The 20,909-nt window shown below is 37.1% G+C and overlaps 1 protein-coding gene across 4 annotated transcripts in view; it reads left to right on the top strand.

The window, feature by feature from the left end:
• Positions 1–20,909, top strand: part of RNGTT (RNA guanylyltransferase and 5'-phosphatase) — a 193,439-nt gene that overhangs the window by 45,750 nt on the left and 126,780 nt on the right. For all 4 annotated transcript variants that reach the window (XM_037391363.1, XM_037391362.1, XM_037391364.1 and 1 more), the window contains 2 exons: positions 10,666–10,801; positions 17,283–17,354. In XM_037391363.1, the coding sequence (XP_037247260.1) occupies positions 10,666–10,801; positions 17,283–17,354 (208 nt within the window). The remainder of the gene's footprint in view (positions 1–10,665; positions 10,802–17,282; positions 17,355–20,909) is intronic.

Raw genomic sequence — 20,909 nt, 5'->3', positions numbered from 1 at the left:
GTTCAAGCGACAACTATTGGTGATTTCTGGTTTATTTATTTTTTTTCCTTTCTCTCAGACCACTTTTAATACCGGAACAGTGTGTGCTGTGCCGATTCTCTTGGGGGGTTGGGGGGAGCACAGCCATGAAGTGTAATGGCTTAAGCTCATTCAGGGAAGAATGACATTCGGTTTGTAAAGTTTTAACTATACAATATCTAGGGCAGCCCTTTCCCTTGGAGCTGATCTTGTAATCTGTGAGCACAAGTGGCAGTTGGGCTCTTCTGTGGCTTGTGCCTGTGACGTGGACAGAATTGACCCAGCATACGTTCTGGTGTAAGTCAGTTCAGAGTTAAGGGAACCTCCTTTTTCAAACCTGTGATATTCTTTTCTTGACTGCTGTGTTATGGGCCTCTGTGAGAGATGTTACAGTTCTCTTGCATCGGGAAAGGAGGAATGTAACTACTTGTCATGTGATGCTAATTTTTCTTTCTTATACCATTGTGTAACTGCTGCTTTGCGTTTGTTTTTTTTTTTTTTTTTTTTAGCCTGTTGCTTCAGGCACGATTTTCCCTCTAAATCTCCAAGATATTTTCAGGCTAAAATTTGTGGAAAAGGGATGGAATCAAGCAAGTTCAAGCAAGCTTGAGGCTCAGTATCTACAATGAATAACAGTAACAATAAAATATTATAGGAGAATTCAGTAGTCCAGTCAAGCTTGAGATATAATTTGTTCTATTAATCTTAGAGCTTTTAAAAAAAGTAATCAGAACATTATGCTGTACAGTTGTTTTCCAATACTGTTCATCCCACTAATACAGAAAAGGACTTCAATATGTACTTGACCACTTAGCATCATTGAAATTTGGGTTAAACAAAGAGAATCTGGAATTTAAAATAAATCTACTACTATACAGATTCTGTTACTGGGTCACATCTTTTCTAGCTAGTTAACAATTCTTCTTTTGTTTTACACCAGATATGTCATAATGCACTATAAGAACTCTTCAATATATAGTAGTGGTAGATTAATTTACCCTTTGTTGTAGGTCAAATAATAATAACAAGATGACTTAGAATTTAACCCATAAGGTTTAATATCCTTTCAGAAATAAAGAAACAAAACTCCCACAGCAGTCAAACTTAATTAAAACCCTGGAAGGCAGTCAAGAAAAACACTGTAACTGGGTAGTCTCTTTTAACCTTGCTAAATTCTTGGTTTTACCAGCTCTGTTGCAGAGTTTCGCAGTCTAATAATACTTCAGATAGAAAATGTAGTTTTACATTGGTTCTGAATTTGCCATCTGTTAAATTAATTGAAGGCATCTTTATCCTTTCTTTATAAACCAGGGAAAATTAAAGTTTGAATTCGGTCTAAACTATGATACTTTATTAGGAGAAGTTATATCAGTTTCCACTACGCATTTTTCTGTGCTCCTTATCCAAAAGCCAACTTCCCTATTAATACTGGTACGCATAGTATGCCAGATGAAGGGATACCAGTAAGTTATATAATGATGCAATATTATTCTGTATTATGCACCATCCGATTAGTTATGTGGCCCAATTATTTGTTTACTGGGTTTGTTTTGACTGCAGATGTCTTTCTGTTCTCTCATTGACCTCTAAAAAGTAGCTGCTATATTACCTTTCTCAGGTGACAGTTAATTTAGAACCTTGTAAGGCTGGGAAATATGGTTGTATCTGTCTTTCTGCCTGAGTCTTGGTACCTTTTGGATATTGAAACGTGCATTGTTTGTTGCTGTAGTTTGGGGCATTCTGAAGATTTTTGTAGTAAATGTCATCTGCAGATTCACTGCCTCACTTTTGATGATTTTCAGGGTTGTAACGGTCACAAAACAAACTTATTTGGACCTTTGGTTGTCAAGGGGAGCAAATGAAAAGGGAAACTTGCATTCAAAGTTTAAAGGAAAGTGGTGGCAGGCAAGAATAAGGAAAATAATTTGATGCAGTGTTTTGATAACAGTGGAAGAGACTGATGAATAGTAAAGATTATGGAGACTGAATACCTGTGTAAGCTATGGAGTATCTGTTACCCAGTGGTAACTTGCACAAAATGTATATATGCAGGGAGTATGCAAGGAATACCACCTTAACAAATTTTGTGGAAATTAAGTTCTGTGGTCTCGAATTAGCAGGATGAATTGATGAATATCAATTCATCAATACCTGGAGGTATTTAGGAGAGGTGCAGATGTGGTGCTTAGGGACGTGGTTAGTGGCAGACTTGGCAATGCTAGTTTAATGGTTGGACTTGATGATCTTGAAGGTCTTTTCCAATCTAAATGATTCTATGAATATTGAAATTAAGCACAGCCCTTTCATTGTGCTATATGAGGTAATCAATAAGACAAGACAGTGGGTTTTTTTTCCATAGTAGCATCAAGTCAGGACAGCAGTAGCTTGAACAAGCTTGATGAAGCTCGGTATTGGGAACCTTCTACTTTCTTAGGAAATTGGACATTGGCATAGCAAATATGCTGGCATAACTTTCTTGACAGTAACATGAGTATTGGAAAGCCTTCATTGTTTAGGAGGGAGCAAAAGAAGGTCTGAGGGATAACATTATTTTCATAATAGCTGAAGGATAAAAAAATGTTACGGAGTTCAGGTTTTCAAAAAATCACTACAGGATTGTTAAGGTAAACTTCTGGGCTACTGCTGAATCTGTTGCAGATACTCAACCTAATCAGAGTTGTCAGTATGAGAACACTTTAGCACTGAATGCAAGTTGAGTGTTTAGATCTCCACTGATGTAGTAAGAGTTTAGCCCACACAGTTACTGAAGGCTCAGGAGCTTTTCCTGCTGAAGTGGACACATTACAATTTCAAAACTTAATCAGAAGCTGAATTCTGCCCTCTTTTGAGTGTGAAGAATTGGTGGAGGATTTTGACCAGTGACAAATCCAGTTGCATCTGAACATAATAAGAGGTATGTGACATACATTTACTTACTAAACAGCAGCCCAGTAACACAGATTTTAGTACTGAGAAAAAAACCTTGATTGTAGAAGATATGTTTGGGTCATTGATGAAAAGGCTTTGCTTTAAACTTAGAAAATTATGATTGTAATTAGAGCTAAAAATAGATAGATAATGTAGGTTCTCTCTTTTAAAATGACAGATTTGGATAAATTAAGGGAAGTAATTAAGAGAATCAGGACTGAGTAACACACTATTCAGTATAGATGAGGAATGGCATTTCCTCTGAGTTCAGCCATTTTGGTAGGAGTTTGTATACCATATAAAGGGAAAATATTTTTTTTGACACAGGAATAGTGGTGGATCTCGTGCTTCTGGACTGTGACAAAAATTTGGTTTATTATAGAGACAGGCTAATGAAAATTGCTAGAATTGTAAGATAGGTAAAGAATGGATTGAAAGAAAATGTCAGAGGATGATTTTGGAAGAAAATATATAGAAAGCCACAAGTGGAGATCCTGAGTATTAATTTTATATTGTCATTAAGAATTTTGAAACAGGAACCAAGTATGTTCTGACAAACAAATGAGGGAGACAAGCCACTGAATTCACTGAGGAGCAGAATAATAAAACTGGAAGGATATTTACATGTAGAAAATGCAAGGTCATGAATGAGAAATACTGGAGCTGGAGGCTATTAATTGGGAATGACTGTCAGTCAGAATCTAAGAGGGTGTTTTGGTTAAAAATACTGGGGAGACTGTTGGTGGCAGAATTTAGCCTGGAAATATGCAAGAGAAATAGAGAGTATCGGTATATTCAGAGGAGACAAACTTCCAAGGGCCTGTGTGTGTCATTTTTAAAAAATGTATTTAGAGTTTAGATTATCGAGTGACATGCATAATTCTGCAGCTCCTTACGTGTTGCAGTGTTTCTCGCTGGCTGATATGCTTGTACTTGTGCAAATGAAACCGTGTGTACAAGTTTGAAAATGGTATTTATGACAGAGCTGTCAGTGTACTGATTAAAAAGACATTGTTTTCCTTTCGTTTACACACTGAAAATAATATGAGTCTTCACAAAGTTCCTGTGTTAGTGTCCCTGTATCGAGGCTTTGTCATCCTTCAGGAGACATAGTTTGAAGCAGCGACCATTGCCAGTAGCAATTAATATAAGAGAAGAAAGCAAGCTGAGCCTTCCCTATTTATTGGGACTTCAGGGTTTATTGCTCCATCTGCTACAGGCCAGTCTCAACCTCGGCTGATTTCAACTTACTCTAGATCCAGCTCAGTCCGAATTCAGGCAGGGACAGGGAACCGCAGCGGCTTCATGACACATGTAGGTGATCTGCTGTCAGTGGATAGAGGGCAGTCATTAATTTTCATTCTCCTGGCCTTTTCTACAGTGTTTGATGCATCTGGCCAGAAGCTGGTGCTGTCTTGCCAGGAGAGAGTGGCAGGGTCCAAAGTAAAGCGCTGAAGTGGCTTGGCCTTGTCCTAGTTGATCGATCTACAGAGCGGCAACACGCTCCTGATTTTTAAGTGTTGCCAATAATAAAAGGGAATTAAGAAATTAAAAATGATATCTGCAACAGGATTTCGTTGTTGCCTCTGCGTCAGCGAACATATTAGTGATGTTAATTGCTGTTCTGAGTTGGGTAATGCTTATTTGTGTGGGAGGGCAGTGATTTCACAAGACTGAATTCTGAGCTGAGTGTAATGAACTCCCCTGGGAATGGAGAGCTGCCATGTATTTTGTGCTTGGAGTTGATGATGGAATTTCTTACATTTTGCATTCTTTAATGTGATAATAAAGACACAAGCAGATTTAAAAAGGAAAAAAGAAGCGTCAATGATGATACTGTGTAGAAATAAATAATCTTCTTTAATATAGCCGTCTAAAGAAATACTGTGGGACAAAGAAAGCTCTTATAGGAGCTGAATTTTTAAGCTTCTGTAAAAAAAATATTTCTAATCCATTTGCCACTTGTAGATTTTTTTCAGAAAATTAATTTTGTGTTGAACTCAAACTCAAAAGCTGAGGTCTCAAATTTTGAAGAAGCTGTGCTGTATTTTTTTTAATTAAGGTTTTAAAACTCTATAAAGTACGAACTCAACATATGTAACCTTATTGCTAGGATAGTTGCTTGGATTTTGGCTGAGGGAACATAGGTATAGCACACAATAAAATTGAAGTCAGTGGCAAAAGTCCTGTGAACTTCTAGGAGTTCAGTTTCACCATAAATGTGGTTTGGCAGGCACTGTGCTGCATGTGACGTACTGTGTTGGGGAATATTTTCAAAGCCAGTTCTGTGAATCCTGGTAAGCTGGGAAAGAGGATAGATGCTTCGTGCTCTAGTGGGTGCAGTACTGGATTTGGACCTTGGGAGACAAAGTTTTGTTCCTGTTCTTGACTCTGAATTGGCTGTAGGTGAAGAGAGACCAAGTACTTTGCCTTATTTTGCCTTAAATAATATTTTCCTGAAATGTACTTTCAAATTTAATGGTGGAGAATACTAAAGATCCACATAAAGGAGAAACCTTAGTTTTTAACTTAACCTTTTCAATGTAGCTTGTCAGCTTCAGAATTGTGTAAAAAAGAAAAACCCACCACCACCACCAAAACAAACTAAACTAAAAATGAAAGTTTAACAAAATCATTTTTCTAATATGTATTTTGGGCTCAACCGATGTGGACTGCGTGAACAGGATATATGTGGAGGCAAATGAGCCTTTGAAACAGTTGCCTTTATTTGGGTATGCTAAAAATAATTGATTTCTGAAGAGAAAACTTCTCAAGATGATATTTGGTGGTTGACATTTTTTAAAGTTTAAAGGTTAAAGTTATTAATACTCTGGTAGGTGATTTGGAGATCTGCTTGTCTAATGCCAAGAGCTGTAACTCTTTGCTAATGAAATTTTCATCCTGTTTTCGGAATTATCATGTTAATACCATAATTAAAATTAGATAATTTGGATCGTCCAATTAGAATTAATAACGGACCTTGCCTGGGGACCAGAAGTGAATGAAAAGTAGATTCTAATGACTCTTTACATTTTAATATTTCTATGCCTAGATATTTTATCTGCTTGTGAGATTAATCTGTGTGGACACCTTGACCCTTTAACTTGCTTGTCAGAACTTCTGTTGCAATGGAAACTGGCTGGTTTGTAGGGGTTGGATTAGCAGTTTGGGGAGATGATGTTTGTTGCTCAAACATGATTCTCCACTTTCATGTTGGTTATCAGAGGTGAATGAGCAGTTCTGATACTGCTTTTATTGCTCCTCCACTCTTGCTCTTTTATTCAGTTGTCTTGTTTTAAATTCAGATTAAGCCATCTGATACGGGACCATGTCATCTTTGTGTACTTGGACAGAATCTAATACAATGGGGCCTGCTTACTAATTGGAGATTTTTGGTGCTTGCACAACATAGATAATTAGTAATAAATGTACAGCTATAATAGCAAGTGGTGTTCACAGTATGCAATACAGTTCATGAAAGTTAAGCGCCTATGTGCTGTTTTAATTCCTACTGAATGTATTTGAGAAATCATCATTCTTCTTTCTTTGCCTATGTGGTGTTGCCCAGAGGCAGTCTCTCTATTCTGGTGTAACTGCTTATGCTGCTAATACTTTAATTAACTTCTTAAAATGTAACTGGTCAGGGCACATCCAAATAATATTCAGAAATGTACCGATCAGCAGTCTACAAGATTTCTCCAAGAAAGCTTGATGTGTCATCTGCAGAAAACTTAAAGCCTGATGTTAAACACATGAACTTAAGCTTTTTTGAGTTAAACAAACGAAAAACCCCAACCAACCAACCAACCAACCCCCCTTGTTAATTAATAAATTCAGTTTCACCAAAACCTTGGCATGGTTACATATCTCTGTTGCTTCTTTCACATTTTCAATGATCAGCTGCTCATAGAACATTTCTGATTGTCAGTCCATCCTTGACCAAATTTCTTCTGTCTTACAAAATCAGAATTTTGACGAATTCTGTTGTTTGGACCACATTCAAAGTTTCTTTTTAGGGGAGGTTGGGGGTGGTGTTTTTTAGGCTCTCAGCTTAAAAAAAACCAAAACCAACAAAAAAAAACCCCAAAGCCCCCCAGAACAAAACAAAACCCTTTCAAAACAGATCTATCTGGGTCAGTCTAATGGCTTTCTCATGCAAAGAACTTGTTCAGCTTCTAAGTTAGGCAAATGTATTATCATGAGAGCCATGACAAATGTATTTTACATACCATGATAAAGGTATTTGCTGCCCTGAGACCAAATACTTTTTTTTGTTTTCGAAGTAAGCACTTTGCTTTTTCTCAGTAGCTTTCTAAAGTAAGATATAATTCTGATTCCTCGTGATCATTGATAGGAAATCTTTTGCATGCAGTCATAAGAATTGCCATTGTCCCTGTCATTTAGAATTTGCGGTATAAACAGCTGACAGTGACAAATGTTAAAACGAAAAAGACAAAAACCCATGGGAGAACAGATGTAACGTTAGTGCAGTGGTTTGAAAGAGAAAAAGAATCTCACCACTAGTGGTTAGTGGATATCCAGCTACCAACTGTTAAGTAAATTCCCATAGATTTTGTTTTGAGTGAAAGATCTAGGGAAAGTGGTGGTGTGTTAAGTCACAGTTTTGATGTCTGAGTAATAGGTTTTGATGAAATCTTCTGTATGTTGTCAGAACCTGATGTTTTAGGTGGCTGAAAACAAAGTTTTTAACTCTTTGTGCTTTTGTGGGTTATTAATCAAAGCAGTTGTAAGATTTCTTAATGTACCACATTTGTAATGATGATGCAAGTATGTTTTCTTAAGTGCTAGATTTCTTGAAGCCTTAGATGCTGTTTTGTCATTGAAGCAAGTTACAGTGAAAGCACGTACTTAAACCAGCCATGATTATGGGATTGCAGAGATGGCCAATTAAGCTTATTTATGAATTAAGTGTAAAGTAGTGTGTATAATTTTTTTTTATGTTAGTCGCACACCTCTTCTTCCCTCCCCGTGGTTTCTTTAACTTTTGAGAAAAACATAACATGCTCTTTGTTTTAGTTTTCAATTAATTTACATTGTTTGAAAATGACTGTTGTCTGTAGATTATTCTTGCTTCTGAAGAACTGGCGCCAAGTTATGTAGTTGAATGTGTATTGAATTATTTTTTTCATAAAGCATGTCATGTGTAGCTTTCAGCTCTCCTAATGTTGCATTGATTTAATCTACTCCCCCCAACTTTAGATTTTCTGCTCATATATGTCTTTTTTTTCCCAAGCTGATTTTTAACATCTTGAAGTACTCATCTTGTGTGTGGAGAAATGGTAGTTGAGCTGATACATACTGAATTATGATTATAGTCATAATACTGAAAGAAAGTATTTATTTAAGCTGCATGGGTAGTACTGTGCTCATGTAGTCAGATCTACTGATTTCTAGAGGTAGGATCTGTGGAGACAACAGGACAGCTGCCTGCGTAGAGAACATTCGCCTGCAGGGTTTCTAGGGGATGCTCGCTGTTTTGTTTTGACAGCAGAGATCTTGTGGGCATTACTTGTAAGAGCAATGGTGAATTTTAGAAAAGACTACTGATAGCTTGTTATTTCTTCATCACCAGGACTTCCCAAGGAGGAATGAATGAATTATGAAAAGTACTGTTTTTTCCCCCCACATACATCCAAAGACTTACAAGTATGAAGAGTTGTGTGCTGAACAAGTCTTCAAAATATGCTTGCTTACTTTCAAAATATTCTGGTGTGGATGGTGAAGTTCCTGTAATCTTTTACTTTTAATCAAGTGTTTTCCTATTCTGTGCTATCAAAGAAACTGTAGTGCAGTCCAAATGGGTTAGCTGCTCTGGGAAGATTTGTGTCCCTTCCCCATTTATATCAGAGGCTATTCAAGAACATTAAATATTGTGAACTTTTAGAACCATTGAACTACCTTGACAGTTAGTGCTCCTAATTTCTTCTCTTTTTGGGTTTCTGTGATTCTGACTTTTCTCATTAGAACTTCTGTAATAACACTTGTGCTTTTAGCACAACTGTGTGCAAGGTGAAATGAAAGGATCAGTGAAAGAAAGCTCAGCCTAGGGTCATGCTCACAGTTTTGGTGGAGACCACCAGCATGGTTAGTTATGGCATGATTAGGCATAAGTTCAATTCCAGCAGCTCAGGTGGTAATTGGTAAAGTTGACTTAACTCAGGTTTGACTGAGACGTCAAACTTGAACTTACTTTTGAGTCTTCATGTCAGCTTTGTCTCTTGTACACTTATTTTTTGCACTGCTGTTAAGCCATGGTGTTTCCTGTCTGATCATTCAATCACATCTTGTTAATGATATTATTCGTTTCACTGGTGTTAGCAAGTGCAGCCACATCTTGTTGGTTCCATAAAGGCACTTTTCTGGTCTTTTTTTGCTTTGCTTCTGAGCCCCACAACAGTTTCTATCTTCCTTTACCATATCAGAATCAAGCTGCTAGTCCTCACTTTGAGCTGCTTGTGGTATTTGAATCATAGAGTGGTTCGGGTTGGAAGGGACCTTAAAGATCACCCAGTTCCAACCCCCTGCCATGGGCAGGGACACCTTCCACCAGACCAGGTTGCTCCAAGCCCCATCCAGCCTGGCCCTGAGCACTCCCAGGGATGGGGCACCCACAGCTGCTCTGGGCAGCCTGTGCCAGTGTCTCACCACCATCACGGTGAAGGAATATGCTCAGGATCTTTATTACTTCTCATTCACTGCCAGGATGTTGAGTTGTTGCATCTGGCCTTTGATACAAGTTTCTGCTGAAATGTCTTCAGTTTATTTGCTCCACTCAGAAGGTGTGCTGTCCTAGGCTGCTGCACAAGTTTGAGAAGACCTTTGTCTGCACAGCTGCCTTGTTATTTTTCCTGAAACTCTACTTTAGTACTCTTCTTGGAAAGATCAAAGAAAACTTTACAAAGGTGACTCAAATGTGTTACAGCTGTCATGCTATTTAGTATGTCTTCTGGGGTTTGTCTCTTTCACTATTCTTTTTCTTTCTACTTGTTCACTGTTTTTTCTTGTATACAGAATGTTACCTCTATGGAGAAGTCGTCTTTGGGATTCACACAGAGATGTCTAAATTAATGACATGAACACCCAAGTACCATCTTAACAGAAAGATATTTTTAGAAAATTCAGATCTCTGCAACTGAACGAAGCTGACAGTTGCTGATGATAGTGTAGTAACCTTTGGGGTTTTCTTTGTGTGTAATGTGAGAGGAATGTACCTTGGCTAAATTAGTCAATGTTTTAATGAAAAGTGGCTCAGTAGTTGGCTGGGACTTCGCAATACTGTGTTGTTGAAAAGTGTTTCTTTTGAATGAAACTCTGCAGGGTCATACTGGGCAAAAGTCTGGTCCACTTAATAAAGGAAAAATTGGAGTAAAAGGTCTTTTAGCTGAGCCTAGCTGAATTAGCCTAATATATTTCTTACAGCTTTAAAACTCCTGTTATTTTTAATTGATCTTCAGGCATCAGATTTTATTTGGACACAGCAACGTTCTCATGTATTCTGAACTTTTATTTTTGATTTTTTTTTTTGTGATAATTGCATAGAACTAAATTATCTGCTTTCATGAAGCAATAGGGTTAAACTTCTACCTGTAAACAATTCTAAAATGCTTTTTTTTATTTTTTAGCACTTAATGTAAATCAAATCAGTAGAGATTTAGAGGATATACCTTTAAGTATAATATCTTAACATTGCCTTTGCAGGTACATGATGCTGATTGATGGCAAGAATGAAGTTTATATGATTGATAGAGACAATTCGATTTTTCACGTATCTAATCTGGAATTTCCATTTCGTAAAGATCTTCGCACACATCTAACAAATACTCTTCTGGATGGGGTAAGGAGCATATGGTACAATTGTAACAATTTCAGTGCCACTTGCTTTTGTGTGGAAACAGGGCCAGGTTTTTAGGCCTAGATCAGTGAATCATAGGATTTCAGGAGTCATAGATTTAGTCACTGGCTGAATGTGGGAATTACACTTCCTAAGTTATTTGTTACCTACAGAATGGCAGTGATGACTGCTCTGGGGAGAGCGGTTTGTCTTTGACGTAAGTCAAGCTATTGAGATGAGATTCTCTGAATATGAGAAAAGGTGTGAAGAGAATCTAAAGTATTGCAGAACCTCATCTCTTGCTACAGTTTTATATTTTGATACAGTAAACATGGTCAATTTGATCCAGTTAATGTAAATATTTCTAAAATCTGATAAAATTTTCATCATCTTCTGATAGATACTTGTGAATTGATGTCTTTGCTTCTGTCAACTTTATTTTTTGCTGATCTGAATTATTGACTTAGAAATGGGTTAGTTATATTTGTTTAAAACGTTTCTAAGTTATCATGCTAATTTAAATTATGTAAACTTGCTAGTGAACTAGTTGTAGTTAGTTGTAACCAGCTAATTAAGCTGGTTGTAAAACAAGCTATAAAACATCTCTATACATTGTTGTTTGGAGGCTGGCCTGGAGTATTCTTGGTAAACTTTTTCAGAACAGTAGCCACAAGAAATTATTCCTTTCTTGACCTTCCTATTTTACATGAGCAAAACAACTTCGTTAGCTCCTATGCTAAATACGTGTCAATGTAGATGAATGCAGTTTCCTATTATGTTTCAGTAGCACCGGAGGCTCTCTGCATTGCTGTAACTCTTGCTTGCCAAGGTACTGAATATCTGGGTTGATCTTCTGAAGCCTAATGCACCTTTCAGATATGGGAGACCATACTGCCATTGTTAACGTTCCTTTTTCAGGCCTTTGTTGTCAGTATCTTTCTTGAAATGTCACTTCTGTGAATGATCTGTCTTACCGAACACAGATTTACATGTGAAGCATGTATAAACTGAATCTGTGAGGGTAAATACTGCAATGAACAATGTACTGTCTCAGGGACAGAGAAGCAGATAATGGAATATATTCCACCACTTCTGCTTCACTGAAAAATTGTGATCATTATGCAAGAAATGCTTGCTGTCAGCTCACAAGTGGTTGCACAGGCATGTCTGGTAGGAGCCTCTTCAGCGAGGCAACTTCCTAATGACATACATAATAATAATCTTAATGACATACATTAGGTTCCTTACTGTTGAGATAAAAAGCCTGGTACTATTTTTTTCACTGCTTTTCATAAGGCTCTTGAGAAAGTAATGGCTTGGCGGTGTCCATGTGGTGCAATCCTAGGTGTTCTTCAGGGAAAGTGCTGCTTTTTTATTTTTTATTTTTTCTGTGTGCATTTCAAAACAGATGATTTACTTAGGTTGGCTAATATGTACATGGTGTGGAAGACAGGGACACACATATATTGAAATACGTGCATAAATGTGGCTGTGGGGCATGGGAGAGGGGCTCTGATCTAGTGGTTTTTTGTTTTTATAGTTTAAATCTCTTAAGAATAAATTAAATTCTCTCAGTTACCCCGGACATGATCTATAATTTCACTTAATTTGTTGTTTTGTAAAAGTTTGACTGTTACAGTGTATTTTAGGATTTCACTTTATTGGCATAAAACTAGTCTTACTGTGATCCCCGCCCCTTCCCCCCCTCCCCCCCCCCCATTTTTTTCATGAAGTGGAAAACAAAATTACATTAAATGCACAAGTATTGATTCAGTGAAGTACCTTGAGCGAAAACTAACACCTTTCAATGGGTAAATACATTTCATAGTACAGATTTCTGAATTTATTTAAGTGTGGTCAGTTAAAAACTGACTGATAGAATATTTTTCTTTTCAATTGAAGTTCCTTTCAACAGGTTTGAAAATAAAATTTGCTATTATTTGAAGCATCAAACAGCTTAACTTTGTAATTGAGGATTTGTTTAATGTTAGTGCCAAATGGTAATTTCCATGACTGTTCCTTTACTCTGGGTATATGCATGATTTTTTTTTTTTTATCCATGGGAAGAAAAAATTGGCTTTTTTGTGTTAACATATTTTGCTAATTAGTACTGAAGGGCTGTTGAAGTTAATTCTTTAATTATAGGTTTAAGTAGTTCATACTTATTGCCCTTGAAGTAGCTTTCTCTCTTTCAGAGAATGAAAGTTTAGAATGAAGTGGCCCAGTTGGCATTGCTTTACAGTAAGCTTAAAAAGTGTGAGAAAGGAGGAAAGAGAAAACAGAGATATAGGTGCCATGCAGCAAAACAACTACTGGTGTTAAGAATACAAAAGATGAGGTAGTGTCCCTTAACTATATTTAGAATGACAGTGTTTATAAAACTTTCATAAAGACAATTTCCATGGATTCAGTGATCTATTAACTTGCTTTAAGGCTTCTGGTGTAAGCCTTTCATGTGGTTGTCTTTGAGAATTTCAAATACATTTATAATTCACTTCAGGCTGAAATCACTTGCAAACGGTTCTTAGTATGATCAGTTACATCTTGGTGATGCAACTGTGACACTTTGTGCTCATCTCCAGCTTTTCATTTGTGATTGTTCTCCTGGCATGGAAGAAAGTTTTCTGCAAAGCTCATTAAAGCTTATTTGAATTTTACTTACAGGTGACTAGAATAATATGAAGTATTCCTTTAGAAGCCAACTGTTTTGTATCCCTACTGCTATCTGAGGGAATGCATAGGTATTTGTTCAAGTGTTATGGCTGTCATGCAAGAAAACAAATTAGTTATTTTGAGGAACTTTCTTGGCATTCTGCTTAGCTTTGAAACAGTTGAGCAGAAAATGCAGAAGCATTCTTAGGCTGGAAGTACTTCCTACAATTTTAATACAATTTTGTATATATTTTATTTATACATAAAATATTGCTCATACTTGAATACAAGGACTCCAGAAGCGGAGAGTGAGATTGACACTGATCCGTGTTTTTGTTTCAGTACAGACTTCACTTATTTGTAAGCTCTCTCAGAAATGGCATAACTTAACTTTTTGAGTTATCAAAGGCTGGTACTTTATGCAAAAATAAAAATAAACCCAAACCAAATAAAGCTCTCTTAATCCCTGAAATACAGCAGTGACTAGAGTTGCAAGGTAATGCACAGGAGGAAAAGGAACAAAAAGATGATGTATGATTAGATCCGATTCCATACTTTGTGTCAACAAAAAATATATTCTGCAAGTGGCTGATAAAGTGAGATCCTTTGCTTTATGATTAAATTTTGGATTATTTTAAGTCCAAGTTGCTTGCTGGATATGGGGGTGGGGTGGGGAAGTCCATGAGCTGTCAGTCCAGCATTGTTCTTTTGGTACTTGTTCAGCTAAAAGCTCTTAGTACAGTTGCTGTTTCTAATATTCTGTAAGGCTGTCCTTTGCAGCACCACATGATTGAGAAAAGGACATTAACACCAGTGCAGTTTTGCCAGATTACATTGAAGAAACTGGCCGTTTTCTGCAAGCCCACAGGTTAAGCTAATACTTAACCTACCAGCTAATGCACAGGTGTTAAAGATCATACTTACTAGCAGCAGTAATTTAAAAACACACAATAGTGGCTGTAAATATTCATGGGGTGTATAAAAGGCAATGCATAGATGCAGGTGCATCTTATGGATACTTGTGTTCTATTACGTCATGTGTGTGGTTTTGGGTTTAAGATGTAGTTATCTAAAAATTGGCATAAATATAGCCTTACAGTACCAGGTTATTACTCAGATCAGAATGAGCGAGTTTGAATGTGATCAGTTCTCAAGTACTACATTTTCCTAACAGTCTCTGAACTTCAAGGTCTATTCCTTGAAGTATTCTTCAATTCTCATAATTTCAAGGAATATTCTGAAATCCGACTGTTAAATAATGATGTGTTAGAGTATTTCTAATCTGAATCATTCTTACGACCACTTTAGAGCTGCCTTGTGACAGTTGTATTTGCGTTAACTAATGGAGCAGTGAATGTTGTTGTCATGATGGAGATGAGCAGTGTAGGAATTTGTCATGTCTACTTCTAAGGCATATTGTACTCTTGTTTATTTGCTGTAGTAGCTGGGATTTCAGTCAGGACGTGAAAAGAGAGCAAGAGGCATGGGAGGAAGAAAAGAAGTGAGGATGTGAGGAAAAGAGGCTAGTTTGACCAGTAATAGTATCAAAAATGTTTATACATGTCTGAAGTAGAGAAAAAGTTTCTTTATAAAATTAATTCTGTTTTAAAACTGAATGTACCAGAGAAAGTTTAAAAATCATTCTTGATCCTCTTGGCTATATTTTATAATTCTTCTTGAACTGAATATTCAGAGATTCAGGTTTTGAGAATGAGGCATAAAATCTTGTAATACCAGGCATGGAAATGTTTCCAGGGTTTTGCATACAAATTTTAGCTCTGCATCAAAGCTGAGGCTCTGAATATATGTGCTGAGGAAATGAGTCCTGAAATACATGTTCAGTTAAATGTATTTTAAAAAACTGTTTCATTTGCTACTGTGATTGAAACTTCAAAGAAATGCAGTAGCATTCTTTTGTTTCTGTTGTACTTTGTTACTCAATTCACCTGATTACTATCAGGAATTCTGGGTGGGTTTTCTACTCTCCACCCCAATTATAGACTTACACATGCTTCTAACTTTGAACATCACGCTTTCTTTCTCTTCTAGGGTGTACCTACTCCATCTGTTCTTGCAGTTAGTTATTGTCAAGGAAGGCATTGCAGTGTTGCATCTGCTGTTCCTTTGACAGTACACTCACCAGTATCTTGCCTAAATACGGGAAAGTAACAGAATGGCATTTGTTACATCACTTCTGTGTAGACATTTTGCAAAAGTTACGTGACAGTACCTGTGACTAAATGATTTTTAGAGTTAAGAATAAGATATTTTAATGTTACAAAGGAATATTTTTCATTCTTTTTTTTTTTTAATTTTTAATTTTTCTTAATTATGTGGAAGGATGTGTAAGGTCACTTGAGGTAGTCATTCACAACACCTGTGAATACTGCATGTGGCTGTGAAAGCCTGATCTCCATATCAGTATTGTGTTCACAGAGGATGAGATACTAGAATATTAAGTAAGCAACTTTTAGTTCCCAGGGTGTTTTGAGAACAAGTAGTTAATGTATTCTAGTTTAGTTTTAAATGTTTCAAGCTTGGTGTTTGCTTTAAAGTAAATCTATGTTTTTACAACTGCTTGCTTATTTTTAAAAGCCAAATGCAATTAAGTACTAGGTACAAATCAAGAAGCTTGGTATGTGCAGAGACAGAAAATCAGTCTTATTTGAGACTCTTGTTTGAGTTTACTTTGTAGAAGTTAAGTATTCTAACAGAAGTTAAAAGGTTGTAAAACATAAAAGTGCTACTGACCTAGCAAGAAACAAAGACAACAAAATTGAGTTGATGTAAGATTCTCTTCTGAATAATTTTTGAGCTCACAATTTTGTTTTCATTATGGTATAGTGAAATATTTTCACCTTTTCCAATTGTTTTATCTTATATGAGTGAATTTGGAATTTTAACTTTATATTGCCAGCAAAAAATCCTTAGCTGGCACAACTAACTTACTAGCCAAGAACTGGGTGAGGGAAGGGAGAAAATTGATTGTGTTTAGAGAAGGAAATATTTCAACTGTCTGTGAAAAAGGGCTACCAATGGGTTGATTGTTACCATTTTCAATCATGACTAATCTATGGGAAACTAAACATTCTGTTTACTTTATCACCAGCATGTAAGATGTATATATTTTTGTATGTAACATTAAGTTCAGGAAACACTTTGTGTTTGGATGTTGATTGTTAATAGTCTTCTGGCTGACAAACTTTCAAGATGATTTATCAGTATATATTGGTATTATTATATATTATGTAGTATGTATTAGCTGATTTGATGTGATACAGATGGTACCTGTGATATTTCCACTTGAAGGAACCCTACTGTTCAGTCACAATGCAACATTCCAAGTAAATTGCAGTTGTCACTGCTGCCTAGGATGCTGTTAACATGAAAAGATCCAACCTAGAGCACAGAAAATGGATGTGAATGCTTGTTCTTTTATTTCCTTACTGTTGTACTACTTACTGTAGGTGAGATTTTCGAAAGTGCTTCGTTGGCTTAGGATTGCAGTTCTTACTGAGGTTTCTAAAACCTCGTTATTTACTCAAGAAAGGTAGTGATTTTGAAAGCTGTGGGGGAAACTAATGTATAAATATTGCAGATCAGAATGTGGAGCCTTCGTACAGCTTCTTGGCTTCTTATTGAATGCTTCATGAGAGACATTTAAGACATACTATTAATTTTATAATCTTGACCTATTGTAAATTTTTTTCATAATAAAGATGTGGCCAGTGTTTGATTGCATCACACTTACAGGTACGTGCACTAAGAATAGATGTGTTGACATTCTTCTGTATTCTCTAAATAAATGTAAATGTAATCTCTTTTCTTAAAGGAAATGATCATCGACAAGGTTAACGGACAGGTTGTCCCTCGATACTTGATATATGACATTATCAAGTTTAATGTAAGTACTTTCAGTTTTATTGCTTTTATCATTGGTTATTAATTCTCATTTCTATTTTAATCTTATTTGTGTAAGTAAGAGCTTCAGAGTAAATTTGAGCACCAAAAGTGTTTGGGTATTTTGTAACTTGTTAACAAGCATTTCATCAGAGTTAAGGTTGAAAGCAGCGATGGCATTTGTCTTCCCAAATTTGTTGATTTGTTTCCACCTGCTCAAGAAAAGACGGTGGTTTGAAACAGTTCACTAAACACTGTGGGAAAATTTCTGATTTCTAGAGCATGTTTGAACTATTTAGGCAGTGAAATTGAGAGGGGATGGAGAAGTTAGCCTGTAAGTGGTGTATTTGTTAGCAAGCATCACAGTGCTGCTCATTGGGCTGCTCCATCATCTCTTTTTCAGATTTCTCTGTGAAACCAGGCGGCTGGTAATCTGTTAAGTCTCAAAAGCAGGCTTTCTTGTTTACACTGGCTGTAGTGCAAATATGTAACAAAGAAATACATTATGGAAGCTGTGGAAAAGGAGAAGCCTTTGTTGACAGCCAGGGATAAAGTCTTCATGATCGCAAGAAAGAGCTGTTAAACAGTACAGAAAATAGGAAGCTTTTTTCTTTAAAGCAGCTTTCAAATATAGTCAAGGTTTGAATGTCACCAAAGGGCTCTTGTATGTTATCTTTCATAGATATTTTTTTTTAATTTCTTGTATTTTTCCCCCCAAAATCATATGTGCGGAAATTGAAGTTCTTCAGAGGTCTTATGGCAGTGTATCCTACTGAAGCTGATTTGAAGAACTAACCTTGACAATGTGATCCGCTTGTTAGCTCTTATTATCAAATAAAATTTCTAGTGATTTTTCTGTTATGTCTGAGGGAAAGAAAATGTCTTTCAGGAAGGATGAATTTAACTATACATGTCTTTTGAAAGCAATATTTAAAAGAACTTTGTGAATACAGCATGTACTGTTTTTTGCTGAGTTAGTGTTAAATTTCTTCACAGTAGCTAGTACGGGGCTATGTTTTGGATTCGGGGCTATGTTTTGGATTCGTGCCGGAAACAGCGCTGATAACTCCGGGATGTTTTAGCTGTGGCTGAGCGGTGCTTGCACAGAGCCGAGGCCTTTTCTGCTCCTCACTGCGCCCCAGCCGCGACCGGGCTGGGGGGGCACAAGGAGCTGGGAGGGGGCACCGCCGGGGCAGCTGACCCCAGCTGACCAAAGGGATGTCCCATACCACATGGCGCCACGCTCAGCATATAAAGCTGGGGGAGAAGGAGGAAGGGGGAACGTGCGGAGGGATGGCGTTTGTCTTCCCAAGTACCTGTCACACACGACGGAGCCCGGCTTTCCTGGGGATGGCTGAACACCTGGTGCCAGGGGAAGTGGTGAATGAATTCCTTGTTCTGCTTTGCTTGCGTGCGTGGCTTCTGCTTCACCTGTTAAACTGTCTTTATCTCAACCTGTGACTTTTCTCACTTCCCCTGTCCCATTGTAGGGGGAGTGAGCGAGTGACTGCATGAGGCTTAGCTACCTACTGTAGTTAAACCACAACAACGTGTTTAGATTTCACTAGACCTGTGACTAAATAGCCTATGGAAAAACACTCCAGTATCTGTAAATGCTTCTGGAAAAACAAAGTTATTGTTTCAGTGCTCCTAATGGGACAAACAGTGTTAGTAAACCACTAGTGGTTTTTAGTGCATTTCAGATTTCCTAAACTACCGATGACCCTTCCAGACCTGGGTGAGATACTACTCAGCTCAAGTAGGCCATTCAGTGTAAGTGGGAAGTACAACTGTAGGCATGGTACTAGTCACCAAAAAGGACTTTGATATTCTCGGGAGTGTAGTCACACTGTGACTTAGGACAGTTGCTTTTGAAAGTAATAGTTTGTGGGGAATAGAAGTTAGATCAGGAGTAGAAGCTTTTTGTTAACTCATTTTAATTCTGCGTCTTGACGACGTTTTCTTTAACCTTTTCTGAAAAGTAGGTGTTAGTTTCCTGGATCCCTCTTATGACTGGGAATTTTCAGTATGCAAAAATTCTTTGTATACTTCTAAAAAAATATGATCTTCTATAACTACTCCTGGGTTCTCATTTCTCCTTTACATTTTCTTACCTGTTCCTCTGCCTGTGATTCTGTGTTTTATTTGCCTTCATGTCTTTCCTTGTCTCTGCTCTCACTTTGTGTCTAACATGACATTCACTGCTGTTACTCTCCTTTTGAAAAATAAATGTAAGTAGTATATTGTCTTCTTCTCTCAGTTTGGGATGTACATGTACTGTCCCAGCAAAATAACACTTTCTGAAAGTCATTATTATTTTGGTTAAACATTTTTGGGGTGGAGGGGGAGGAAACCCTCATTTGTAGCAAAGTGTCCAGACTTAATGTGAAGAATCCCACTTGCCTGCATGGCAGGCAATAGGAAAAATGATCAGAGGGTTTCCAGAGGATTGGTAAGGTTTAGGAAAAGTTTTCTCTTGAGCAGAGCTGTAAATGCTTTAAAGCTTGTTTGTGGTTGGTTGTTTTTTAAATGCACTGGGAACAAGAGAGAGGAGTTAGTTACTACTTAATACTACTTTAATGTCAAGGGCAAACTAAAATAATGTTATCCATGTGAGTACAAGGAGGGCTTCAGCTGCAAGAAGTCCTTAACAATGGTCCTACTATAAAGACTAAAAAGCACAGTGTTTTTTAGGTTACTTTTAGAAACTTACAAAACTGGGCACCTGAGGATGTTTGTCTTGGCAGGAAATGATCAACAGAATTCTATCACTGAGAAGTAAATGTATTAAAAACTTGTGATTTGCAAGAAGTAAATTCCTTTTAAAGTTTTGTAGGTTAGATTTGTGTAAATTTTCCTAGCTAAGGGTCAAATCAAATAATTACACAAAACATCATTCCTGTTGAAAAATGAAACATTCCCCTCTTCTGAAACAACCTCCCACTCCAAAAAAACCCCACACCAACACCTCAAAGCAACCTGCCAGACAGTTATATGAGGTGCTCTGTAATTCGACATTGCTCCTTTTGATCTTGAAAGTAGTTGTGTCTCCTGGAGATGAATGGTGGAGTAACTGTACTCGCTGTCTGTCGTGTGAGTTACAAGATTTCCAACATGTCCCCTGTCTCATCCCCACAGTGACTTGGCATACTCTGCTGTTAGAGATGTGACATTGCAGCTGGGGAAATGTGAATGCAAACCCTGTTGAAAAACGCCTTTGCTCAGGCAAACCGCATGTTTTAGTCAGGTCTAGTGAACAGAGATATTTTCATCTGACCTTATTCTCAAATGCTCAACCTATTTTGCTAGTTCAGTGTTACAAAGCTTTCTGGCTTTGTCAGTATATTCCTTCTGAAATACTGCATTCACAAATTCCACATTAAGTCCCAAAGACTTATGTGCACTATTAATACTGCTGAGAATTTGTGTGCTAGGATGACCAGCACTAACACAAAAATATAGAAGTTAGTACTAAAATATTATATAGCTTTTCACAATGCACCATGTATTTATAGTAAGATATATGTCAACTTATGCCCCTCAGAATGACTGTATATTT

This window comes from Falco rusticolus, chromosome 6 (genome assembly GCF_015220075.1).
Source record: "Falco rusticolus isolate bFalRus1 chromosome 6, bFalRus1.pri, whole genome shotgun sequence".
NCBI lineage: Eukaryota > Metazoa > Chordata > Aves > Falconiformes > Falconidae > Falco > Falco rusticolus.
Note: the sequence above shows the minus strand (reverse complement) of the source record. Positions and strands in the feature narration are given on the sequence as shown.